A 26,649-nucleotide genomic window follows, 5' to 3' on the forward strand; every position below is an offset into this window, starting at 1 on the left:
ACTACTGTACATATATCTCGATGCACCCAAATAATAATTAATATGCCCTAAGTACGCACGTATTAAAATATCTCAAAGGTCTCCCAGATACTTTAAGGTAGGTTTAAACTTTAAATTAAATGTTAACTGTAATTATAATATTTGCTCTTAGTACATAATACATTGGAACTCACTTAAATGCTATTCTCTTGACATTGTAATTAGATGAGATTTACAATGACTCTCTATATAGGTGTATCATTCTTATAATTTATAAATACATATATGTAGTTTATTGTTCAATTCTCACTGGTCTGTCTGTCTGGATAAAGTAGTGTTTTAAATATCCTTAGTTTTGAGGTTCATAATATGAATATAGCTAAGAATCCATGCTAAGAATAAACAACAAGCAAACCTTACATAGTGATTCTGTATTTCTGTATTTCTGTCATTCCACAGTCTGTAGTCCTTGATGGCGGCTTTGAGTGATACCTACCTACCTACATTGAGGTCTGAATCTAGATAACAGGAAATGTTTCATTGGCACTAACAATAATTAAAACGTTGCTCGCGAATTAAAGAACAGCATTTTTAAATATGCTTTAATATCTTCGTCGTATAAAAATAAATAAAACGTGTGACCCTTCAATTTATCTAGCGACATGATTAAATAAAAGGGCGTTATGAACATTATATTTTGTTGGTGGGCCGAATTACAATGTAGTTATGTGTGTCAGCATTTTGGATTTGATAGCGAAGGAATGCGAATTATTATTTTGCGGAGCATTTAAACAATAGTAATAGTGTAGGTAGGTGTTGGTCGTTATGTGACACAACTGCTAAAACAAACTGTGTTATGAATGAGGAGGCTCTTCTAGCACGGGCTTCCGAGGAGCGGGAGCGTATCTTCCAGAGATACGAAAGGGGTAGAGAGAATCTCGTCGGTCAAATAGACCCGTGGGAGGACCCTGAGTTCGAGGACTATCACAAAACTGATAGGTAAAGTTAGATATATGTACCTATAATTAAATACATTTTAATTTATGCTAATCAGACGACATGTAATGCTTGTACGAGTAAAACACAAATTATTTTTTAATCCTCGTTCAAGATCTAAGTCTACATAGCATTAATTAGGTTATAAGATAAGAATGCATGAAATAGATAAAATTGCGTTTGCGAATTTTTTGCTAATTACAGCGCTGCAGTGATTCTACCCCTTATCACCTATTTTTGAAACCTTTTTAAACTGACAATAATTTTTGTACAGATGTACTAACATTATTACATTTTCATCTCAATTAAAGTGATACATTGTGAAAATATATATTTAAAATAAGTAATTTCCTACTCCTGCTAGTATTATTATATTTAATAACTAGGTTAAAATTAATGATATTTAAAAACCCATATGTTTTATATCTTGTGAAAAAGCCTCTTGTGAAACATACATATGATCAATGCATGCTAAGTAGATAAACTTGTTTTGGTGTATTTAAAGAGAAAGTGACTTTCTTAGCACAGATGGCTCATGGAATTTTGCTCACTTTCAACCTTTGCAAAACTTAAATATCTTAATAATGGGCTTGTTTTTTTTTATAACTGCATTTATACATTTAATGTTATTACACTTATGAAATCATAAAATATACTATTGTGATCTACGATAATTATTACATTTTTAGGTTATAGTATATCTCTACTTATAAATCCAGAATATTTATTATTTTCACAATCATGACAATTATTGTCTAACATCCGGGAAACATGCTAATTAAAATCCAAGTACAACAAAAATGATATAAAATATTAATTTCAAGTCTAAAAAAATTATTTATCTAATTAACAGATGAGGATATTATGTTTTCCTTATCCCAGATATGAGATTACTGACTGTTCTTTTAAATTCTTACTATAATACCGTAATACCGTAAATATTTCCCATCATACAACATTATTCCTGTAAAATTTTGTAAATTCCAGTTGAACCAATCCAAAGAAAAAAAAATATGGTCAAATTTATAATATTGCAATGCAACAGTTTTTATTTTTCCTATATTTTTGGTGAATAAAAAACAAGTTTATGTGTTACTTCATACTCCTGCAAGTATGTGCAAAATGAAAAGAAAATTTAAACGCTCTATGCATTACTTAATAATAAATTATGTTAGATCAATAATATGATAAAGAAAACATATGAAAAGTGTATTACAGTTGAAATTTGCTAATAAGCTTCAACTTTTACCATTATTTAGGTTGTAGTAATAATACATTATGTATTATTAATAAAGATAATTTTGTATTATGTGTAGAACTTGTGTTTGACATAACTAAAATAAAATTTAAATTTTATCTTTGTTTTACTGATTATAGTCGAGCCAATTTAATAGGCAACATTTGAAGTCTATCAATTTTATCTTTGTTGGGTGGTAACCTGCTTAAAAACATTGATTAAAGTTAATTATTCGATACGGACTTGAAACATTTGTCAACCGAACTTGAAACACATGTTAATTTTAAAATTCATCAGGCGAATCTATTACCGTACTTGTATTGGTCATTATTATTATAAATATGTAATCGTAATTATTGAAAAACGTTAAGCAAATGTGCAGTTCTAACAAAACAAAATATCATGTTATTCTATGTTGTTGTTACTAGGTTACATTGTTGAATTTCATTGAACTGTAAAATGTTGTTTATTAAAATGGCTCTACTATAATAAACATTTCTCTTAAATTACATGCCACCTAGCCAAGGGCACATTAATTGTTTCCTGTATGCAATAATGCTTAGCAAAGACATATTATTAAAAAAATATGGCGCTCTGCGAAGGTGTTAATTTATTAACAAAAGCATTTATTCTTGCGATTTCAACTGCTTAGAACCTGTCAAAATATTTGCATTTGCCTATTTGGTTAGTAATTAGTTGACTGTGTAACAAATCAATTTTTTTATTTATTTTTTCCACAGAATATATATTATGTACATAGTTACTTCACTTACATAAATATATTTGATTAGATTTGTGATTTATCTACAGGTATGGGTTTATCCACGATGAGCGGTTGCCGCAAAAAACGGCGCCGCAAAAGATCAACGTTGAAGTCGAGAGGGAGAAAAAATGGGTCAAGATGCTTGGCTCATGGGACTCTCCCACAACAAAAGAAAAGCTACATAGAAGAATTTATAAAGGCATTCCAAATTCATTACGGAGTAAGATATGGTGCAAACTGTTAGATGTTAACCGAATAAAGTCTGAGAATCTCGGGAAATACCGAGAGATGTTAAAATTGGCCAAGACATGGTCGACGGACGTCAGGCAGATCGATTCAGATGTAAATAGGCAGTTTCGTGAACACCAGTTCTACAGAGAGAGATATTCAGAAAAGCAGTGTTCATTGTTCAATGTTCTATGTGCTTACAGCATGTACAATTCCGAAGTAGGTTATTGCCAAGGCATGTCAGGTTTAGCCGGTGTTCTGCTTATGTATATGGACGAAGAAGACGCGTTCTGGGCTTTAGCGATATTATTATCTGATAAGAAGTATGCCATGCATGGATTGTATATTGAAGGATTTCCAAAGTTAACAAGATTCCTTGAGCATCACGATAAAATACTCACAAAGTTCATGCCTAAGCTTAAGTTTCATTTCGATAAGTACGGCCTAGATGCCATATTGTACTCTCTCAAATGGTATTTTGTATGTTTTGTTGAACGAGTTCCATTCAGTCTTTGTTTGCGAGTATGGGATATATATTTACTGGATGGAGAGCGTGTTATAACAGCTATGGCATATGCTATTCTTAAGCTCCATAAAAAAGCCATAATGAAGTTGAATGATATGGATCTTATTGTAAATTATATCCAGGTAAGTTTGATATAATTTTTGAATATAAAATTTATTAACATGTCTATTTGCTTCACCTATTTTTTTAAGTGACCTATAGAGTTGCAATCTGCCTTAAGCTTATTAAGACTTCAGCTAAATTGTTTAAACTCACTGATGCATGTCTGCCTCTCATTGACATAATTACGATTGATTGTATTGATTTGAATTTGATAAGGTCATAAATGTACAAAAGAAACCTCTGTTCATCCATTAAAACAGTTAATAATTACTCTTGCACTTTATGCCAATTGTTGTAGTCATAACTTAGATTGTTGTAAAATCACCTATAAGCTATATCTTGAAAACTTATTTCTTTCTAAATGAAATGAAGCATGACTATAACTAATTTGTTTCAGGTTAAATTACATAAGGATTTCGGTTTCGAGGACGACATAGTCATATACAACTTAGAGAGGTCCATGGATGAGTTGAAACGGGCGAAGCTCGATTATCCTGGGCCTCCGCCCCCCGCCGAGTTGCCTAAGAGACAACTAGGAACGTTCGTGGAACCGGACAAGAAATCCAAGATTGGTCAGAGGGCTGAGAACTTTTCGGATGCCGAGAAACAAGCTAGAGCTACAGTGATTTTAAGGTAATATATTATAATTTATAACTATACAGTAGTATATGGTGTGATGTGAGTGAGCAATAGTTCATTGGTTTGTTTTAATTGAAAATTTTATCGTGTTCTTTTACCTATCTGTTTGTGCATAATATATTCTTGTTTGAAACAACAAAAATTGTATCTTTTAAGTTTTTTTCATACAAACAAAAATAATTTGGAAAATCCAAAAGTTTTTTTTTTTTTTTTTTGCTATAGTGATCTGCAATCAGTCGCAAGACTTTTATCAGATGAGGTGACTTAAGATTCCAAAAGTGCACGCCTCATAATTTTTTTTTAATAAATATTTATTAATTATTATTTTTGTTTATTTAATAACAATTAAACCACATCGAATCAGACCCTGAAAAATGAAAGGGTTCTATTCCTGAGCATACTCAAGCGTAAGAGAAAAAAAAAGACTCGATTAGTAAAGTATTTCGGTCGCTATCGTGTTAACAAGAAAAAGGATCCGCACATACAGACACACGGATGTCCAAGACAAAACTTTTTTAAACTGTTTTTTAACTAGTTTAAATAACAAAAATGACATCAAAAATATCATGAACGTTAAAAATAGTGTTTTTTCTTAATATGTGTGTGTATGTATTATCTTACAAGTGCAATGTATGATACATAAAGACATTTTAAGTTTGAAAAATCAGATGTTTTGCGCGAAGTGACAGTAGTACCCACCTCAACGCTTCGCTTATGAGGCGTGCAATATTAATTTTTCGTGTCAACTTTTATGAAATGTGCTTATGAAATACATAGTATTTTTTTTCAACAACGCGTAATCATTCTCTGTCTTTCTTATGGGTTCAATAAAAATATCAAAGAATACAATGAAGCCATGTGTTTTCTACATTAATTCTCGGTCCTTATGATTTTTAACACTAATTCCACTAAAATAAATTCCAGGCGTGAAAAAGCGGCCATAGATCTGCAGGAGCTGCGCGTATCGCAAAGCGACACGGTGTCAGGTAATTTGGAGTCGCCGCCCACATCGAGGACTACCTCCGATGAGAGCTTGGGCTCCGATCGGTTCACGCACCTGTGAATCAGTCCGTACTGTGGTGACACGTTGACTTGTAGTTATAGTTGTTGAAGTGAAAACTTCTTTAGCGGCGTTGAGCACTTTTTCTGTAATGGGTATAAAATCTTAAACTCGCGTCAGGACACGTGACCTGATCGAAAAAGCGTAAGACGGATGGAGAGTAGACAGCTATCCCCTCTCTACTACCCGCGTTTTCACTTCTGCCGGCACTCCCGGAGTGCAACCCGTCTTTTTTTTTGGTTAGGTAAATGCCTGGTTAGTCCTTATTAGATGATGTTCTGTTTGACTATAGGAGAGTGCGTAAGCTGTTTTAAATATTGTTTTACTATAGGAGAGTGTGGTAAATAGATTTAAAAATCCAGTAACCGGAATAACTTTTTTAAATGTTCTATATTGCAAGTCTTGGTTGATCAAACTGCCTTATATTTATAAATAGCCTATGTTCTAGACTTTTCGAGTGATTGATCAAATTGTCTGATAGGTTTTCTGTATAATGTTCTATTTTGACTTATATAGGTAGGTTGATGTCTTAAATAGGTTTTTTTAAACATTCAGTCATATTATGCTGATTGAACATACTGCCATATAGATGCGCATAGGTTGATTAAATTAAAGTATCTAAATTCTAATGGATATGGGTAAATGTTTTAAATAAGTTTTTATAAAGATTACACCTTTTTTAATTGATGTTGAATGAGTGTTTTTGCTATGAGTTGTTAAGTTTTAATTAAATAATATAATATCATTGAAATTCTATATTGAACGTAATTTAGTAGATAGCGTAAATCTTGTAAAGATCAAAATAATGTGGTAAACGAATAAATAATTAACCACTCAAATAAAAACATCATTAAAATATTAATCATAATCTATTTCAGTATTCAGATTGAATAAAATAGGTACTAGTTAACCAAATAAATTTTGTTTTTATGCAGCATTTACTATGAATCTCATAAGACATATTTTATTGTTCTATTACTCATATTAAATACATACATTTAATCTATACTAAACATCCAACGTAATAAACATTAATGTAAAATATTTTTAATTTATAAACTACTGTTTAATCACTTCAGAATTCAGATTAATAAAGTAAGGCTTTCATAATTATTAATCCCTGATTAACCTTACAACGACAAAACAGCGATTAACAGCAGTTAAGGATCACTCCGAATATTAACCAGTGGTTAGAAGTTAAACAACGTTTAAGTCACGAATTTATTTAGTTTTAATATAAAAATGTGTCATCACAGTCGGATACATGCTTTTTACTTTTTATTTTGTAGTTATATTAAGTAGAAATGCGTTCGAGATAAATTTGTTTTGAAGTAAACATTTTGCATGGTTTTTTAAATTGTTATTTATTGATGTTACAACAGTTTGTAGATGTAAAGGTATGTACAGTATTTTAGTGCATTTTCTTAATATAACCTCATCCATGTATTAACAGCATTGTTGGATCAATATGTGATCGACCTAAAAGTACAAATTATATATACGTATATATTTGTATACGATTGTATGAAAATCGAGTTACAAAGGTATGTGGTTATCAATATACCATTATCGCATAGCGGTTATATTATGTTTTTTCATCCGTTATGAGCAATGTTAAATAATAAATTGTATTTGATATAATATCAACACGTGCCCAAGTAAATTGTTAGGTAAATAAGGGTACTTTGTTAGACTGCCTGTAACTTGTTATTATGTTCTTTCGAAAGAAAAAATCTTTTATTATATATTTTTCGCGAATAAATATAAAAAGACCTTGTATTTAACTAGCATACATACAAAGCTCGGTTTTGTGTGCATGTATGTGATTAACTTTTTAATCATTGTTGAGGAACATAAAAAACTTTATTCCTTTGTTTATCATTTTCCGATTTTCATGTTTTACGTAGTTATTGAAAGTGGTATTTATTTTCATTTATACCACTTTCAATAACTACGCCCTTAAGATTATCTTAAGGGCGCTTGACACATTTTTCCATTTCACATTTATCCGGGTCAAGATGCGACGCCACTTTGCGTTTAAAACATGAAGTAAAAGATTTTTTATACTGTAGTGTATAAACTGTCGGCTAGTTTATCGTTTCTATAAAAAAATACATTTCTTTTTTTTTTAATTCTTAAGTACTATGACAATCGTTTTGAATTACTTTCAAATAACGTAGTTTAAAACGATTGACGGTTTATAGAAAACCGCTCTTTTTTGTTGTAGATAGTTTTTATTATTCCTCAATTAACATTACGTTTTAGCACTGCAGCTATAAATACAGTTTTCTCCATATATAATTACGTTTTTGTTCTTCCTTCATGTATGATCAAACATATCTGTATAGGAGGGTCCAGTAACTATCATTTCAAGCGTTTTTAATAAAATGATAAGGGCATGCTGAGATTTGTTCGTTATAAACATATACAGCATAGCGTGTATATCGTAAAGTGAATAAATTGCACTTAAGTCGAGTAGGCATTTAGAAACGCTTTTAAGATATATTTAATTTTACAAAATAGATATAGATCGCTATGAAGATATAGGTATTTATAGACATAATATGTACATCTTATATACAAGGTATAGACATGGTAAATGCATGGTCGTCTTGTTTCTAATTAAGACTGAGTTCCATTTAAGTACCATGTGTGGAATTACGTCACAATGAGGATTTAGGTAATCAATTACTCCTAATTTGTACTTTCGCTCTGGCTTGCCAAAAATATTTTAATGTGTTCGTAATAACAATTTAAGTAAGCATTTAACGTTTGCACACATTTATTTCATTTTCTTAATCTGTGCAATAATCTCTTTATTGTCTATGTTCGAATTTTTAATCTATCTTCTTTAGTCTTTTATTTTTTTCTTTATATTTTCACAAACGTTTTACAATAAGAACACTTTACTTCTTGTCAATTTTATATATTGTGGTATCCTTTCCTAAAATCCGAAGAGAACTAACTCAATACTTTTTTCTGAGTGTTTGGATAGAGGTATCTTAAAAAAAAAATAGATTCTCAAATCATCACGTTAGTAAATGACTGACACATAAAGTTAAATCGTTATCACAAATAAAATACTGTCACTGAAAACATATTTAAGGTTTACATTTAAGTTAAATATTTACGTACCTATTCTCAAAAAGCCATTAGTCGTTAATTTTAATGAAACCTTAATCATAGGCGTATAGATATTCTATTATATGTAAATAATTATAATCGTTCAGTATTAGCGGATCATGCGATACGTACTGAGTATGTGAAGCTAATGGGTTATTGTACAATAAGGAACGTGATATATTACTGTTCACGAGCAGAGCCTGGTCACAAGCTTGTGTGATACGCAGGTACATGCAACGCAATATGACAGTGTGGTACATACTTATGTTGCTTGCCCGATCCGTTCTGTTCTCACTTCATTCATACACTTGGTTTATTCATTACTATAGTTTTATGCACTAGCATGGTTTGGGCGGTACGGAGGTGGGTTTATGTCATAATTAACAACTGTTCTACTAATTCCAGTTATAAGTTTTATTTAACCTGCGCGTTCTTACTAACAAGGAATCCTTGGCTCTTTAATGTTATACGCATTGATTTCTCCTCACTCGCACATTTTTAATCTTACGCAAACTCTTTTGTATAAAAATCTCTGCTCCCTATTTTCCCTTAGTACGTTAGTTTATCACATAAACCCACCCCCTATAATCGTCTCTCTTGTATTGTAATGCATTCTTTTTTTTAGTTGTAAGAGTTATTGAACGTACCTTTTGGAAGTTTTAGGTTTTAATAAAATATTAATACTGTATATGCAATTTTATTCATATTTTAACAGTGTAATGCAAAATTAACTCAACTTTCATTTTACCTAAAATAAACGCCAGTATTAGTCCATGAATAGGCGTATTTCCTTCGCGCACCCTGTTTAAAGTTTTGTTATAAAGTTTAATATCTGTTCGCAGATTGTAAAAATGACGAGGCCCTCCCTCTCCACACTTCCCAAGCTTCAATGAACATTATCCTGAGTTCCCCACCCGAAAATCCTTCGATTAACCTCGACGCTAGTCCAAGTTATTTAATAAATAAACGAAAGCATAAAGTGCAAAATAAACGGAAACGTCGATACTAGAGATTAATATTTAATTATGAAATATATTATACGTAATGAGCAGAGATTTTTATTTTATACGAAATTATTGCATGTGCGCTTACAGCACAGTTTTCGCTTAAAAATGTGTGTGTGTCGCGGACGAAGCGAGGTGAGTAATCAATGTTTTGCATGTACGTTGCATCATCATTACGCTTATTGTTACAGTGTTATTATGGATATATGTACTTTTAATAATTTTACCATAACATCTTTTGTATTCAAAATAAGTTATTAACCAAAACTTGTCACTTTAAAATGTAAAAAGACGCGACATAAAGCGTGTTCTTGTAACATATATCCATATGAGTGTGTAGCTAGTAGTGAGCGGAGTGCGGGCGCGTGTTACAGAGCACAGCGGCGCGGCGGCGCGCTGCGAGGACTCGGCGTCGGCGCTGGGCTCGCGGCGCTCGCTCGCGGACACGAGCGTCACGAGCACGGCCGACCTGAGCGTGTTCTCGAGCGGGCGGTCGCACGCGCCGGACAACTCGCTCGACACGCACAGCAACGTCAGCGACGCGGACGACGGCACTGGGTCAGATGGGTGAGATGTTTTGTGTAGTGCTAGCGGCGATGGGCGGAGCGGAGTGCGCGACAACCTTGTGGGCGCCTGCTCGGGTTGACGACTTTGAGGGTACAACGTGTTTGGGTGTAAAGGGCGCAATGGAATGGATATTTTTTTTAGAATGTTATAACTGAGTCTAATCGAATTTACTTTTTATAGATAAGCGATTTGAAATATATGATTGTTTTAATGCGTCAGGTCGTTTTGTTCCATTTTTGTTTGTCATAAAGGGGTAAACATTAACTACCGTTGTAGTATCACGTTGTTTAATGGTTTATTGATTTCCGATAAGTATCAATAAATTAATAGGGTTAGAAGTGAACTGGAAAACACATTAAGGTCAGCAGTAATGGCCGTTTACATATTGCAACGACGCGATCCATTTAAACAACTAAAACGTTTATTATCACGAATAATTAATGATTGCTCCGCTCCGCCTTGATTCAGGTAAAGTACCTGGTATGCCATTTTCCCATTAGACTATGACACTTGTGTACAATGTAAATTAAACAAAAAATTATGGTTAAAACTACATTTGAAATAGAGATTACATATTTTGTTCAGGTACCCACATTTGATAAAGTACAGAAGTGTCGGAATCTAAGCAGCTTTACACTTTTTGAATTTACAGTATTTCTGTGTACAGGCTGAGGGTAAACGGTATGAGTATCCCTTATTCCCTTTAGCACTTCTTATACCCTAGTAACTACGTAGATGCTATTAGGAGGGTGGTTTTTAGCATTATTTTTATTTATATCATAACATACAAATAATCACGACGAAGTGAAAACAAAACTATATATTTTTCTGGTTAAGTACTTGTATATCAGTGAATGATTACAAATTATACGTTTCAAATATTAACGACAGTAATTGTATGATGGCCTTGTAACAGTTTCTACAATGTGTTTAATTCAAGGTAACTTTAAGTTTATGATTATGGTGATAATTAATGAATTATAATAATAGATATAGAAGGGCCGTTTGTCTTGTTAATAATTATCATGGTCGATTATTTTGAATAACGAGGCTCTTGAATTATATGAAAATTATTGTACAGTTTTTTAAGTTTCTTATACCATCCTATAAGTATTCTCGAGTTACGCACCTAGTACTTAGATAATTTATATGTGGGTTTGTCTTCCTATACAACTGTACCTTCACTATGTACTTCACGTTATAGTATTGCACAGGTTCACATAAATGTTCACACTTGTAACAATGTCCAAAAGTATTACAGGCTATGGGATAGAATAATGTATATAACCAATGTTATATAATTTATGCTAAGTAATTGTAATAGTTCAATGGTATGGGGTTGATTTTATTGTTATATGGGTTTTCTTCTTTCAGAGATATTTCTTAGATGTTACACTTATTTTTTTTCACGGTATTGACACAATATGAGAACCGCGGCGGATTTAAAAAAATATGTTATTTGTATGTATTATTGTCATAATTTCTAGACACTCACTTAATCGTAATTAAAATCTAAGTTTCGTTACTTTTTCGTTTCTACTAACAATGCATAATAGATTATCTATTCTCTATGTAATTATAATTATATATATCTATTTATAATTATACGATGTGTAATACTTTTGGTCGTTAATGTTTTCCTTGTTGAACGTATTTACTGAACTTTCTAGATGTTATTCTTCTTAGAACTTTTATGATTGTATGCACGACCTATTCTATATAAGTAATACCAAATATAACGAACGACGAAGTACCAGGTTAGCATAAAGCAGGAAAAGTTTTGTTGAATATTAAATTGTTATTGCGATAAATCAAGGTGGGGTCCAAAGGATCGATACAAAGCGGTTCGATGGCAGAGTTGGCGGTCGAATTCAAAAACCACAATATCCTAAAACGGTCAGCCACGGGCACTATACACGAGGGAGGTGGGTCGCCGCTATTTAGGGTTGCCAATCTGGAGAATATAGTATTCTGTGACCGATTTCAATCCAACGGAAGCAAATCGAGGTAAAGCTTTGCAACATTTTACCTTTATTTTGCCAACTACGGAGCTCGTGAAATGCACTAGTTTTTTTCTAATACTATATTGCAGTATTCTGTTGGCAACCCTACATTCACAGTGCATCTGCCCACATCTGCCCGCTCATGTAGAACGCTGCGATGATGCACGACCCAGTCAATAAAGTCATAATAAGCTATATCAATATGAAGATGAACCAAAAATGAGAGTATCCATAGGCACATTTATTTACGCGTTACAAGTATTTCTCAATCGGCATACAATATTATTGAAAAGTTAAATTAAATGATATTATGCCTGTATTGACTACAACATCTTCGATATAATCATAGCTTAGCGTTCTGCCGTTCTTTACAATTGCGTTGCTGATACATTATCTCCATACGCCGATAGATGCTGACGCTAGGATTCACTTAGCCGCGGCAATGCTCCAGGTTGTAAACTCTCTAACTGTGTTTTCGCGATGAATTTTCAGGTCCGGTATCTGCGGTCTAAGCATTCAGAGGGTTTCCACGGCCAATTCGACGCCGCGGGCCACTCCGTACCCGCCTTCAGTTTCTCCCATGTCAGAGGATGTGGTTCGCATCCACGTGACGTACAACCCGCTTGCAGCCAGCCCTTCGCACCTGCAGCCCGTCAGCCCGTCCAAGTACAAGGGCTACACTGAGATACACCATAAGCCAGCGACCCTCGGCTTCTACACCTCGAACGGTACTAACATGCCCTCCGACAACACGATACGCATTCAAGTCCCTTCTGAAGAACTCCTGACGCCAGTCGTCGACTCTGGCCGCATCATCTCGCCACGGTACATCGAATCTCATTCGGGAATATATGATATTAAATAGATTTAGCACGCTTTTTAGGTGTTGAGTACAAAATTTGGGAATATTGCAGCGGCGATGTTGAGTTTGCGATTGCTTTGCGCATATTTTTGGTCATATTATTAAAGACTGTAGGATGTATGTTTTTATGTTAATATTATTTCGTGTAGGATTTGCAATGGGGTTCTTTAAATGGTTTTATTGGACTTAGGTTAAATGTTTGTCCGTTTATTTCTCGATGTATAATAAATATTAAAAATATATGATCACCAAAAGTATATTCGATATAGATATCGTTCTTTCGTTTGGTAACGTTTAGTCTGTTTACAACGTTTTGGTAAATCTTGAGTAGTAAAAAGTAATTTTATAAACCTTAATTCATTCCGTGAATCGACACCTAATATTAAAAGTAAGATGTCAGTATTTTTGTATTAACTTTTAAAGTATTAGCGCATGTTATTTCTATGTAGACGTGTGATGATTTTTATAACTAAAATCTTTATTTGAGTACAAAATTACTCATAGTACACGCTTGGAGCATTGTATTTAGTTTCTGCACTGAATGTTTAACCAAAGCATGTTAGGGGATAGTTTATACAATATGCCTTTACAACCACGGGATTGTTGATTGAATTTGATAAAATGAATCGTATATTACTCAAATTTGTTGTATAAATGTTGTTCAAATGTTATCGCTCGTAAAGTGAGCCTTGCTCTAATACAGGACCTTACGAACCTACAGTGAGAAACGCAATAATATCAGTCTAACTGTTAAACTAGATGTAATATATGTTACCGTTCATAGCCGTGTTTGAATGTGTAAGTCGAGTGTTTTCCAACCTTAATTCCTTCCACACGGAAAACTGTGCAAGCCTAGTTTGCGTAGGTACGAGGAAACGTGTGCCGTGTGGACGGGCCTTTAGCTTCAAATTAGGAAAAGTCTAGACGATAGATAAATTTCGTTAATTATAAAATGTGAGACACTCGCAGTATGCCTTGGAAATAATGAAACATATATAGTTAGATATGTAGGCAAATAGTTATTATAGTAAATTATTGTTTATTGGTAATACATTAAGGTTTAAGGTTGGAAAACACTGGTTATATTTTGTATTCTGGAATTGGGTGAGATTTAGTCATTGCGTACACGATCTTTTGTGTGGAACATTTTGTATTTGTTATTATTCGCATATTACAACACGATTAAATTAATGTGATTGGTCAATTGACATTATTTATTTTATTCTTTTGATACTACAATATACACAAACTTGTTAGTACGTAGTTTGCAAAACTGTGCATTAATATATATGCATTTTTACACTGTGTTAAACGTGGATATATAGATAATAGGAAGCGTATCAAGTATCAATGAAACTAGAGTTCATGATAGCAATTAGATATCAAACATCAAAAAATGGTAGTTTTTACTAAATATGTTTATGAAATATTCAAATAAGGGCTGATTTTTCAATCCTTGGTTAAAACTTATTCATCGAATAACGTATTAAAATACCATTTCAAAAATGTATTCTTGTCCGTATATGACAGTTTACAGGTGACATTTTAAAATGTTCATGTAATACTTTATTGGACGGATAAATTTTAACCAAGGATTGAAAAATCGGCCCTAAATAACATTTTCAATTTAATCGAGTTGTACGTGTGCTCCGTATATTAAGAACTGTGTAGTCCATCTATAGTATCATATTAGTTTTATTCCACTGGGATCTCCGTATTTGTCTCTTCTCAAAAAATATATCGTACGTTATACCTCGTATTCTGAATATTGCAATGAAATATTTATCTTATTAACTTGAATCTATTATTTAAATTTTCTACTTCTAACTATTACAAACGTCTTTAATCACTTCATTTTCCTTCTATCATTCTGATTATTATAGACTTAAGAAGATCAAACCAGTGTTTACTAACAGTATACTGTTCAGTGTACTTTGGCAATTTGGTGTCAACCATGTGAAATAAAAAAGATAATAATAACATCAGATAGAAGAGATCTCATAATGTCAGAATACCATTAAATATGGGTATTTCATTTTGAGAATAGCTTGTATTTTTCAATACTTTTGTCATTTTCATACTTACTTCATTTTCCCTCTGAAATTATTTTCTTCTTGACACGCCAATGTTGTCTGCAGAATGCCTGCAAATTGTAACTGCAGAAAGCTTGAAACTCTGCTCTATAGTTTGACTTATTTTCGAATATCCAAATAAGGAGATCCAAGCGGAATGGATATGATTTTAAATATATTATGCAAGCTTAGATATAGTATCACATATTCGATGTAATGGCTTAGGTGTAGTACATGTATATTCGGCCTAAGGTCGATATGATGCTCACAGTAATTTATTTTATTAACTTTTTATGACAACTCGATACAAGAGTCCACCTCGAATATTATTTTCGTATCTTATTACTTTATGTACCTATGAATATTAAGGATTTTTGCTCATAATTGGATATATTTTTTACGTGAATATGAATTTTGATATGGTTTCGTTTGCTTGATCTGAGAATTTTGTTTTTTTTTTAGGTTATAAAAAAATGATGTAAATATCGGAATCTCAATTTTAAATATAGTAATATTTAGTAATCCTGAAATTCACTAGAAATAGGTGGTAACATTTATGAGAATAAACATTTCTACGTTTTAGTAATTGGTTACAGTTAAGTTGATAACTGGAAAAATTCTCTTGAAAGATTTATATGTAACTACCTAATAGATTAAATCTCATAGTTCGTTTTCATATATGAAATGACTTTTGTAGTGTTTATAGCAAAATTAAACGGTTCTTTATTAGTAGTTATAATAAAATATTAATTTCGCAAATTGCGGAGGAAATATAAAAATTGCGTCGATTGTATTTAAATTTATGCAACGTCCAAATTTCATTAAATAGTTGTGCCATTTTATGTCTGAAGAGGGACAAGTCCAATTTTTATTAAAATTAGAAAATAATATCTTATAATCAATAATGATTACATATTAAAAATTAATTCCATTTGTATGAAACATTTGAACGATGAAATTAATATCATAGATTAAAGTCGGTAATAACTAAAAAATATCGTAGAGGCGTTGTAAATTAAAAATTGTATAAAAGAAATTGAAATTAGACATCTTCCTGAGACAGACGTTAAATTTAAAAATTTAGTTACAGGACGTTGAGACCATTTTGTTTTACAGATACCTACACTAAAATTCTATTAGGTAGGTACCTCAATATTCTTGTAAACCAAGCTATGGTCGTAACCATAATTTTCGTAGTTTCTGAACACCGTACATAGTATAAAGAGAGTTATAATGTGCACCGTACCGTATATTTCCATTTCTTTACTATAAAATAATACTTCTTATTGCTAAATGGGCATAGCGTGAGGCATACAATCTCTATGATAATTCGGTTTTCATTCAATGTTACAATGTTGGAGCAAATTTTCGTTAGGGACCTTCATATAAGATTCCACTAAAAGTAGCTACGCTTCTTTCTAAAACAAATCGCGTTATATACCTACCCTATATATTATATTATTTGACAAATCATATTACAAATTATGTAAAATATGTTAGACCACTCCTTGCTTGAATTACTTGTGTATGCACGTATGCGATAGCTTTCTTAAAATTCCCTTCTGTAAGATATCAATTAAAACTACTCTATGTATTTTGACTTCTCTTAGATGAAGATGTACCGTGTGCTATTCTATGTAACTAAAGGTAATTCCATATTATATTACGATGTTGAGCAGTTTCTTCTAGATGTAGGCTGCAAGTGAAATTGTTAAAATAGAACTTAATATAATAGCACTAAGGACTTCTCCTTCGATAAAGTGAGCAATTGAAATTTAAGTGTTCATAAAATATAAGAAGTAGCATGAAATTGTATTATTTATTTATCAAAATTATACTTAAATTTCATCTGGATATTAACATCGATTATTGCAATGAAAAATGGGTTTTTATATATTTATCTACTATCTACGTGATTTATTTTAAGCGTTGTCTCAAAACAATGGATATTTATCCGTAACGAAGTCAAGATTTCTTTATATTTTAGCCCAGAAAATATTTGTACATATTGTTATATTCGATGTATTTATTTCGTTCGAGATATTTTTTTAGTTGTATCAATACAGTCGCATAATTGAGTCAATTTTAGTGTACTGTACTCGTAAAATCTTATATTATGAATTACAGATAGTTATTCGGTCTACGTATGTAATTTTAGTGACTTCCACGATGAAACAGTGAGAATAGTGCCTATGTGAATATAAGCAATGTTTTAAATCTAAATTCCTTGAGTATTTGGAGCTGCGCAACGATTTCGATGCGTAATGTTTCACTGTTACATGAGCAATATAAAGGCTTCCATAGGATAGAGGCAGCTCTTTTTGGTATGTCGCATTTTACTCTCGTTACTACTTGCCTTCTATTTATTTACGCGTCGGAATGTTGTGTAGGCTCCGCGAGATCCTAACTTTTTGACGCTTAGTCAAATTGATATACATATTATAAACCATACTATAATAGAATAGAGTTCAGAGTCGTTACTGTAAACTTTTCGCCAAATCCTTCTTACTTACAGGTTTCAAGTGTATCAATAGAACATAAGAATATCTAGAGCGTACAGCGTGTTATAGTTATTTTGAAGATTAGAAACATATTGTAAAGAGAAATCCATAAGTATGTAAAAGTAGAAAAGAAGTTTGATTGAATCATATTAAATTACTAAAAGAGTTACAAAAAATCTCGTTATTGTGTGCGCAGAATATAAGGTTTCTTGTGAGAAAGCTCATTTATTTTGAACGGAGAAACAGAGGATGTCTATTCTCATTTTAAGTTGGACGAATAAACATCAATCAAACAACTTTTTTATATTTTATGAAAAGTTCAGTAGGCAGGTACCATCTAAAAGCGATACATCTGGCAATTTTATAAAATTAAATTTAATGGCCAATGATGGGTGAAAATAAAACAATGTAAACAAATGAATGGGAATTTATTTGCCTTTCGTTATGTGGCATTTGGCTATCTCATTTTCATCTCTATGCCACAACACATTTGATACAAAATACCTACATAAGCTTCTCAAAGCAATCCTCTCACGCCAATTTTGTATCGGTTTTCTTTGCTGGTGAACGCAGTATGTACTGCGAATTTGTATAAATATATTTTTTGCACTGGCATTTATAAATCAACATGGTTGTCGTCCTTGACGGTGCATTTTACCAGTGTTATAGTGTATAGAAATTACGTGTCGGGTTTTATTTGTAAATAAATAACTTGCATCGCAACTTGTAAGCCATTTAAATTTGTTTTTATTTCATTACTTATATATATCGATGATTGCATGATTTCGAAGTAGTGTACATGTTTAGTTGTAAATTTCTTTCGTTTTTTTACTTGCTATTTTAACCTGTAATTCTATGTATTTAGTTAAGGTATTTTAAGTTTTATTTATATTATTTGTATTGTATAACCATTGAGTACACTTGTGTATAATTGCACAAAGTTGTTTCCACATATACCGGCCATACAAGATGATATTATTAGATAAGTTTTTGAGATTCTCGTAAAATTCGGTGAGCTTTCTTGGAAGTGTTGCCAGTATTGTTTAAATAAAATATAATTTCGCCACATTCTTTTTATTTATTGCCCTATATTCATCCTATAGTTTTAATTTCCTTTGAATTATGATGAATTACAAATATATACTATGGTTGGGTTGGATTCAGATGAAATCAGACAAAATAATGAAATTTAATGGGAACAGGGAAGATAGACCAAGTAAAACAGTAGTTATACCTATGCTTTGTTAATAAGTTTTGGCAGGATTGTGCCTGTACTCTCCAAATGTAGTATTTCGTATCTTTGTTGTATTCCGGGTCGAACTCGAAGGGTGTACAAAATAAAACAAACTGTATCGTACAAGCTTTGTATTTGCATAATACAATGCCCCTTTAAATATTGTTGAAAAATTATAATAATTTCATGCAATATTCAGTAAATGGCATCTCCAACTTATTAGAATTAAAAATAAATACAAAATTCATACAATTTAGCTTAGGAACTTCATTATATTAACATAATACTTAATATTCTATTAACACTTGTATAATATATGTATACAATGTTATCAAAACCTTTTTAATTCAAGGCACGAGACCGATCCTGTTTAAAATTTCATCTTGTCATGGAAAAATAGATATGGTACTGTAATAATAATTAATCATTTACTCTTTTTTGTATATAAGCTTCGATATATGTATAAAATTCAATATGACTACCAGTATGGACCTCAAAAGTATTATTACTCCTATATAAATATAGCAAGAATCAAAACAGGGTAAAACGCCACGCCTGATTTATCTCCAGATTGCACCAATTGTATCACAATAATAAAATTCACATTCATTGATATTATGCACTAAAAGATTTAGTTTTCACAATTTTAAATATTAAATGCATTTACAATATTACCTAAATATAATTTAATTCCTATAAAATCCTGTCTTTTTGTTTTTGTTCAATTTTATAAAAAAAAAACAACTTATTAACTTCGCTTATTACAACTGTAAAAATAAACAATGTGCGATTCGATTCGATGAATATAGTTAGTCAATGTGAATGGAAATCTTAAAGGTATCTTAAAAAAATCTACAAATAATACCAAATATTTGCACTTTTACTTTCCTATTAACCAATAAATTACTTTATGTACCAATAAGTGCAATTAAAAAAGGTACAGTTGTTTTGGGTAACTTTGTGTAATAATATCAGTTTTGTTTTATTAATCACAGACAATGCGTCTGTGTTATTTTACAAATCACGAAAACCCAATTAACACACAAAGTTACACAAAATGACGGTAATACTAATTATAATAATTTAGCTGTAGCGCAAGTGCGAATTATGTCTAAGTAATTATATAAAATCTTACAACAATTCGATATTCATAAAATGTATAGTACCTATTAAAAACTTTCTCATCAAGATAGTTAATAACATTTAAAATCACCATACTTAACGGCATTTAAGCACTTAATATAATCTGCACAGCTAATTCACCCCACCATTGTACCTACGTTTCGGAATGCTTTTAGAAAATGTTAACACGTTACTTACGTTCTACACACAGATCATGCTATTTCTCATTTCACAAAATATAGTTAGTACCATACTGACTGGCCCAAATAAAATACTTAATAGGTTTACAAACGAGGTTCAACCGCGCTAAAAAGACCAATCAAAGTGTCTAAAAAGAAATAATAGCACCACTGCTCATAGCGTCGCCGACCTCGGTGCGTCAGCGAGTAAAATCGTATCTACTAACTATCACACATTAAACATTATCCTATTTGGTCGAAGAAGTGAGACGTTATGCCGAGCTGATGATGCCCTGGATGGCAGTTTTGGTGCCGAATATGAGGGCGAAGAGGCCGAACAGGAGGACGAGGACGTTCTTCCAGATGAGGTATTTGCAGGTCCCGAAGCCGATGTCCCAGTAGGTCACGATTTCTATGAAGGCGGGGGCGATGAGACCGAGGAGGGAGAAGCAGAAGGCACCGATGACTCCCATGAGGGGGCCGATAGTGGGGAAGGCAACCGCTAAGAGGACACAGAGGGTCACCATGATGGTGCGCATAACGTAGTCGGCGAAGTTGGGCCGGCTGGTGAACTTCTCCTTGATGCTGTTCCACATGATCTCGATGCACACGAAGAATTGGAGACCGAACGTGCAGTACACCGCTACCGCGATACTCACCTTTACGACCTGGGCGAGCCTGAAATAAAATTTACGTGTGAATAATACAATTTTTTGAAGATAGAAAGGTTTTTTTTTTAATTTGGCAGACTATAAGCAACTAAATAGACGGTAAGAAATATTTAAAAGTCAATAATAACATTAACTATCACTTTTCACACACATTTAGAGATAAGTACTTATCCAAAATTGTATGCTTTAAATAATATTTTTAACTATGTACAATGTCGCTCATGCGCATGTGACCGCCCGTAATATTCTTTATATTCATAAGAAATATCGAAAATAAACTTCAAAAGGGGGATTACAAATAATGATTAAAAAAGTCGTCCTAAGGGATAATTTTTGGACTTATACTAGTTTTTTAAAAAATAAATACACAATTTTTTACCGAAAAAATGACTTCGATTCCGTCTTTTTTTTCATAGTCGATAATTTTTAGTAAAAATGTTAATTAACCTGTTAAAATAACTCATAAGCTTTTGGATATAATAAACAGAATCAAAATCAACCAGTAAATTTCGAAGATGTGTCAAAAAATAGAAAGCAAGTCTACAAAAAATTAAAAATTGAATAACATGAAAAACATTATAGATAGACTTTTGAGACTTTTGAAGTTTATTTTCGATATTTCTTCATGAATATTCAGAATATTACGGCCGGTTACAAGCCCATGAGCGAGCAACATTGTATATATTTCTCATACTTACACTTCATAAACTTGAGGGTCATTGGGATGTGGCTCCAGATTCAGAGTGATGGAGTCTTCGACATTTTCACCATACCGCAGGTATCCCAGGAAACCCAGCAGAATGTACACAAGGGTGACACCAGACATGCCCTTGTTTAAAACTCCGCAAAAGCCGAGCATAGATTTCGGGGTCTTCATAGAATTCTCCAACGGCATAACTACTCCGATAGCTTCCATGGCAAAAATAGTTAGGGAGAAGAATTCGGGCCATTCCATTGGTGCTTTGATAAATGAGACCTTTTCGAAGTTAAGTTCCCCGGTGCCTACTAAGAAGTAGAAAGTGATTCCGAGACCGAGACCCATGAAGAAGTTAGCAACCATGGACACTGGAGCCAGGTACTTGAGGTTTTTGATCCACACCATTATGATCAGAGGAACCAGTAAGATGAGTATGATCACGCGAATCACTGCACCGTCTGTTGGGTCTACCATGGTCGGTGGGATTACCTGCAGAGAAAGATGTTTTAAATTAAATTTTACTTAGCTAGTGTATTTATGGTTACATTTACATAGCTATAGTATGTTTGTCGTTACGTCGTAGAACTGCAAGGTTGGCGGAAAAGTTGCTATTATGTATGAGTTAATGTTTTACATATTAAATTTTGTATTAAAATGTTGCCTCAGATTCGAATAGAAGTAAAATAAATTTGTCCATTGCCAAGGGGTACAGGACACACTTTACGGTGTACAGGTTACAGGTGATTTTCGTTTATTTGTATTAAAATGATACTTTTTGTAAACTTGTGTATATGTCGTGGCCATATCGTAGATTAGCTCATTTCATGAAATGATTGATCATTTTTTCACGAAATGGTCGCATTTCATGAAATAGCCATCATAGTTTGATCAGATCGTTAAAACGTCAATGTTTCACGAAGGTTTCACGATTTGGTCATCCACATTTGGCCAGATCGTATAAAATACATATAGAGAGTCCATAAAATATTAATAAATTCGGAATATTTTAAGAATTTTTCCGCCGGCGAATGCCAGAAGGGAATGATTTTTGCAGATTTTTGCAATAGAAAACAGTTAGGTTAGGTTAGACTTCAAAGTTTAAACCCTCGTCTGTCGGAACACCGTTGTCTGTTGGAACACGGATCTGTGCTAATTCATCGTCGTTTGGAAATGAGCTTATTGTGAGGCAGATATAGTTAAAATCTGCATAAACGACTATTGAGTTGTTAGCTTATGAATGACTGAATGAATGACTGAAACTTTAAAGACCATCAATTAATAATTTGACCGATAAATATTCGAAATATAACAGTAATTATACGTCATACTTTCTTCAAGTAACTTTTAACTTCTAAAGTTTAAAAAAAATTGCGGAATGTTGAAAAAGGGTAAAAATTGATTGCTCTTATTATTATTATCCATACTTCCATACTATCCATACTATAATATATAATATATATATATATATATATATATATATATAATATATAATATTATAAATGCGAAAGTAACTCTGTCTGTCTGTCTGTTACTCAATCACGCCTGAACTACTGAACCAATTTGCATGAAATTTGGTACAGAGATATTTTGATACCCGAGAAAGGACATAGGATAGGTTTTATCCCGGAAATCCTACGGGAACGGGTTTTTCTCTGAAAACGCGGGCGAAGCCGCGGGCGCAAAGCTAGTTAATATTATAAATGCGAAAGTAACTCTGTCTGTCTGTCTGTTACTCAATCACGCCTAAACTACTGAACCAATTATCATGAAATTTGGTATGGAGATATTTTGATACCCGAGAAAGGACATAGGCTACTTTTTATCCCGGGAAAATGACGCAATCCCGGAAATCCCACGGGAACAGGAACTATGCGGGTTTTTCTTTGACTGTGCGGGCGAAGCCGCGGGCGGAAACCTAGTTAACTATATAACTAGTTATACCTACATCCAAAATCTGCTGAATCCATATTTTTGTAGTTTATCTAAATAAAACAACAATGAATGCTTTAACAACAACTTTGTTGCAATAGTTATGATTTGTAAGGAAGTGATTACGGAGAATCGTCCACTCAACCGTCGCGACAACATCCCTAATAATTTCTAAGAAGACGCGATCTCCAGATCGTGGTACTGTTTAAACATAGAATAAATCAGTTACACACTAACCATCTTATTGTACAGACATTAATTAAATCCATTTAAGCGATTTCGTAGGTCGCTCGAACTTGACTTGCGCCGGTAGGATTTTCACGAGGAAATCCCTATATTCAGTAATTCTTGTATTACTTATTTACAAGCAAATAAATTCGTCAAGTGATCGTGTGAAAGTGTCGTTGTAACTCAGGAAGAAAGCAGACGAGCAGCTTGTGAGTAAACCTTTTCACTTCCCTGTTTTGTCTCATTTTCCACAATTTCCAATCAGCATCACTGGACCATATTATGTTAATCTGATTTTGTTAGCACAAAAATAGGCTTGCATAATTAGTTTACATATTATAGCTACATCGCGTAGTGCTAGGTTAAGTAAAATAAAAACCCCACTACGACAATAAACGGCGCTGAAAAAGTATAAAGCAAGATTTTCAGAATACTGAACTGAACAAATAGTGTAGTTGACTCTACCAAGATGCCTTCGTTGTAAATTGACAATAATGTCATACAATACTATTCTGAAGTATGCAATAATCCACTATGTAGAGATAAATTTTCATGTTTGGAAAACCGCAGTCACACGATGTCAGTGCTACGGTATATAGCTGTTAACGTGTGACTACGCCTCTACACAGTCCACTGTGAATAACTATCTACAATACTATTCTGAAGTATGCAATATTCCAATATTGCATACCTACTTACTTCAGAATAGTATTGTATGACATTATTGTCAATTTACAACGAAGGGTTCTTGGTAGAGTCTACTGTGTCCATTTACTTGCAACTACATTAGCAATTTTATTCAGTTCAGTATTCTGAAAATCTTGTTTCATACTTTTTCAGCGCCGTTTTTTGTCGTAACTAGTTGGGTTTTAGTTCTTTTACTTTTTATTATTAGTACTATTTTGGTGTTAAAGTTTATTTGTGGCGCATAATATTAACAAAAGTTAAATTGATGAACTAATAATTACGTACAAGCATAAAATACTCATGAAGCTCTTTCAAGTGATACCAAACACAATATATTTATTTTAATTTTATATTAACATAGAACTTTTTATCCGCTAGAAGGCGCAATACTAAATTTGGTGACAAGCTTTATAGCTCATAAGTCATAACCAACATTATTCTGATAAGTAGTAAAGAAGCTATGAACGAAAAGATGTGAATTATCTTAGTACAGAACGCGAGCTCAACAGCAGTAGCTTAATAGAGTGATCTCCTTAATAAAATTATTATAGGCCTAGCCGAATTAGAGTCCAATAGATATTTATAAAATGTCCTTGTCAGTTACTCAAAATTAAGAAATAAACCATCCACGCGAAGACCGACATCCGCGCGGACGGGGGCGCAAGCTAGTATAAAATAATTAACATATGAAAATCAATTACAAAATAATCAAACATTAATTATCGTTAAAAGAACTCAAGTAGTAGTAGGTAATAGGTCGGGGTAATACGATAATCGTTGTTTGGATAAAGGTTGTTAGTTTGGGAAACCTGAATCGGATCAAGATAATATTTCTTTTTCACGAATATTTGCTACTGAACACTATTATCTAAATGTCTATTGAAGTTAGGAAAATAATTTACAACTTAATTAGGGTTAAAATTTCACATTTAAATTAATAATATAAAAATACATAATATCTGTATCAATTTCCATGTGGCTACGATGAATAAATGTTATATGCGATCTCAATAATTTGATTACAAAATCATGTTGCATCCCGATTCCTTCATATTTTTCATAATATCTATGTTTTTATTACAACCGCAACGTAACTAGGTATTTAAAGGATGAAAAAAACCTCTTAAATCCTTATTCTCATTATTTTCTCAGAAAAATAAATTTATATGACCGGGCCATTTTTATGTTTTTAATCTTGATGATAAATTCAATCTCAAAAATACTTAGGTCTGAAACGATTAGAGTAAGATCCCAGAGCCGTAAGAAACAACTTATTTTCTAAAGCTTATAAGTTTCGGTTCACAGTAGTCTCTAGTGTACTTTTTGATATCTGAATGTTAGTGGAGTTCTACTGGTGACACCTGCGCCACCTGAGCCAAAACAAAAAAAAGCTCTAATAAATGAACTTAATTTATTCTTAAATGTCTGATTTTTTGATATGTTATTAAGATAACTATTACGATGTCATATTTAATCAGTCAGACAAATTGCAATGACCAAACATCCCCTAAACACAAAAATAACTCAACAATGAGCTATTACTAAATCAGGCAAATTTCTCAAACTACCTGAAATGTTTTTATCGAAATCATTTTGCTTTTGAGTGTGCTGTAAAATATTATACTTAGAACAGATAATTTTTTTTTTATGAAATACATATATTACCGAAAAGCCGATACAAGAGAAGATATAGAGTTCGAGAAGTGTGCCTGATTTAGTAAAAGCTCATTATCACATTGTTTGTATGCATTTCCTGAGAACATTTACTATGGTAATGTTTATTTTTTTCTACACCATATGAAAGTAGAGATTTCAATGAACAAAAGGCTCCCCAAGCTTATGAAAAAAGCTGATATTTTTACGGGTGAGTTTTCGATTGAAAATTAAGTTGTTTTTTTGGTATTAATTCAAAATAAGGCATAATAATAATAAAAAATAAATATTTTCATTCAAATAAATTACAGTGTATTTGGCATATAATAAAGTAAGTTTCCACCAAATTTCGTAGAAAAATAAATAAATTTTGAAGTAGATAAAAATTGTGAATTCAAAAAACCAAGTTTTTGGTTTTTTGAATTCACAATTTTTAACACACCTAAATTTTGAGGTTGTGTGAAAAAATTGTTTTAGTACAAAAGTTGTATGTAGATCTTTTAATTACCTACAACTTTGCCATTGAACTTTTTTCCGAAGGACTTGTAGTTTTGTCGAAAATCGAGAGAGACCATTTTTTATCTTAA

At 32.4% G+C, this 26,649-nt stretch overlaps 2 protein-coding genes across 3 annotated transcripts in view; one reads left to right on the top strand and one right to left on the bottom strand.

Annotated features, from left to right (window-relative positions):
* Nucleotides 1-454: 454 nt before the first annotated feature.
* Nucleotides 455-13,280, top strand: LOC149491438 (USP6 N-terminal-like protein). 2 transcript variants are annotated; one of them, XM_089697643.1, is made up of 6 exons: nucleotides 455-978; nucleotides 3,023-3,851; nucleotides 4,229-4,464; nucleotides 5,395-5,456; nucleotides 10,032-10,224; nucleotides 12,720-13,280. In XM_089697643.1, exons 1-6 carry the CDS (start codon nucleotides 836-838, stop codon nucleotides 13,090-13,092), a joined length of 1,836 nt encoding a protein of 611 aa, XP_089553769.1. In that variant the 5' UTR covers nucleotides 455-835; the 3' UTR covers nucleotides 13,093-13,280. The 2 variants fall into 2 exon arrangements, with proteins under 2 accessions (XP_089553769.1, XP_089553778.1); XM_089697652.1 differs by having other exon boundaries at nucleotides 10,032-10,215.
* Nucleotides 13,281-19,012: 5,732 nt separating this feature from the next.
* path (solute carrier family 36 member pathetic) overlaps nucleotides 19,013-26,649 on the bottom strand; it is a 37,321-nt gene continuing 29,684 nt past the window's right edge. Inside the window, exons 8-9 of the mRNA XM_089697896.1 lie at nucleotides 21,567-22,054; nucleotides 19,013-20,875 (exon numbers count right to left, since the gene is read on the bottom strand). Coding sequence (XP_089554022.1) covers nucleotides 20,470-20,875; nucleotides 21,567-22,054 — 894 coding nt within the window. The 3' untranslated portion in view covers nucleotides 19,013-20,469. The remainder of the gene's footprint in view (nucleotides 20,876-21,566; nucleotides 22,055-26,649) is intronic.

This window comes from Colias philodice, chromosome 1 (genome assembly GCF_061535455.1).
Source record: "Colias philodice isolate Cphi_HAF_F1 chromosome 1, ilColPhil1 Martin Lab GWU primary, whole genome shotgun sequence".
NCBI lineage: Eukaryota > Metazoa > Arthropoda > Insecta > Lepidoptera > Pieridae > Colias > Colias philodice.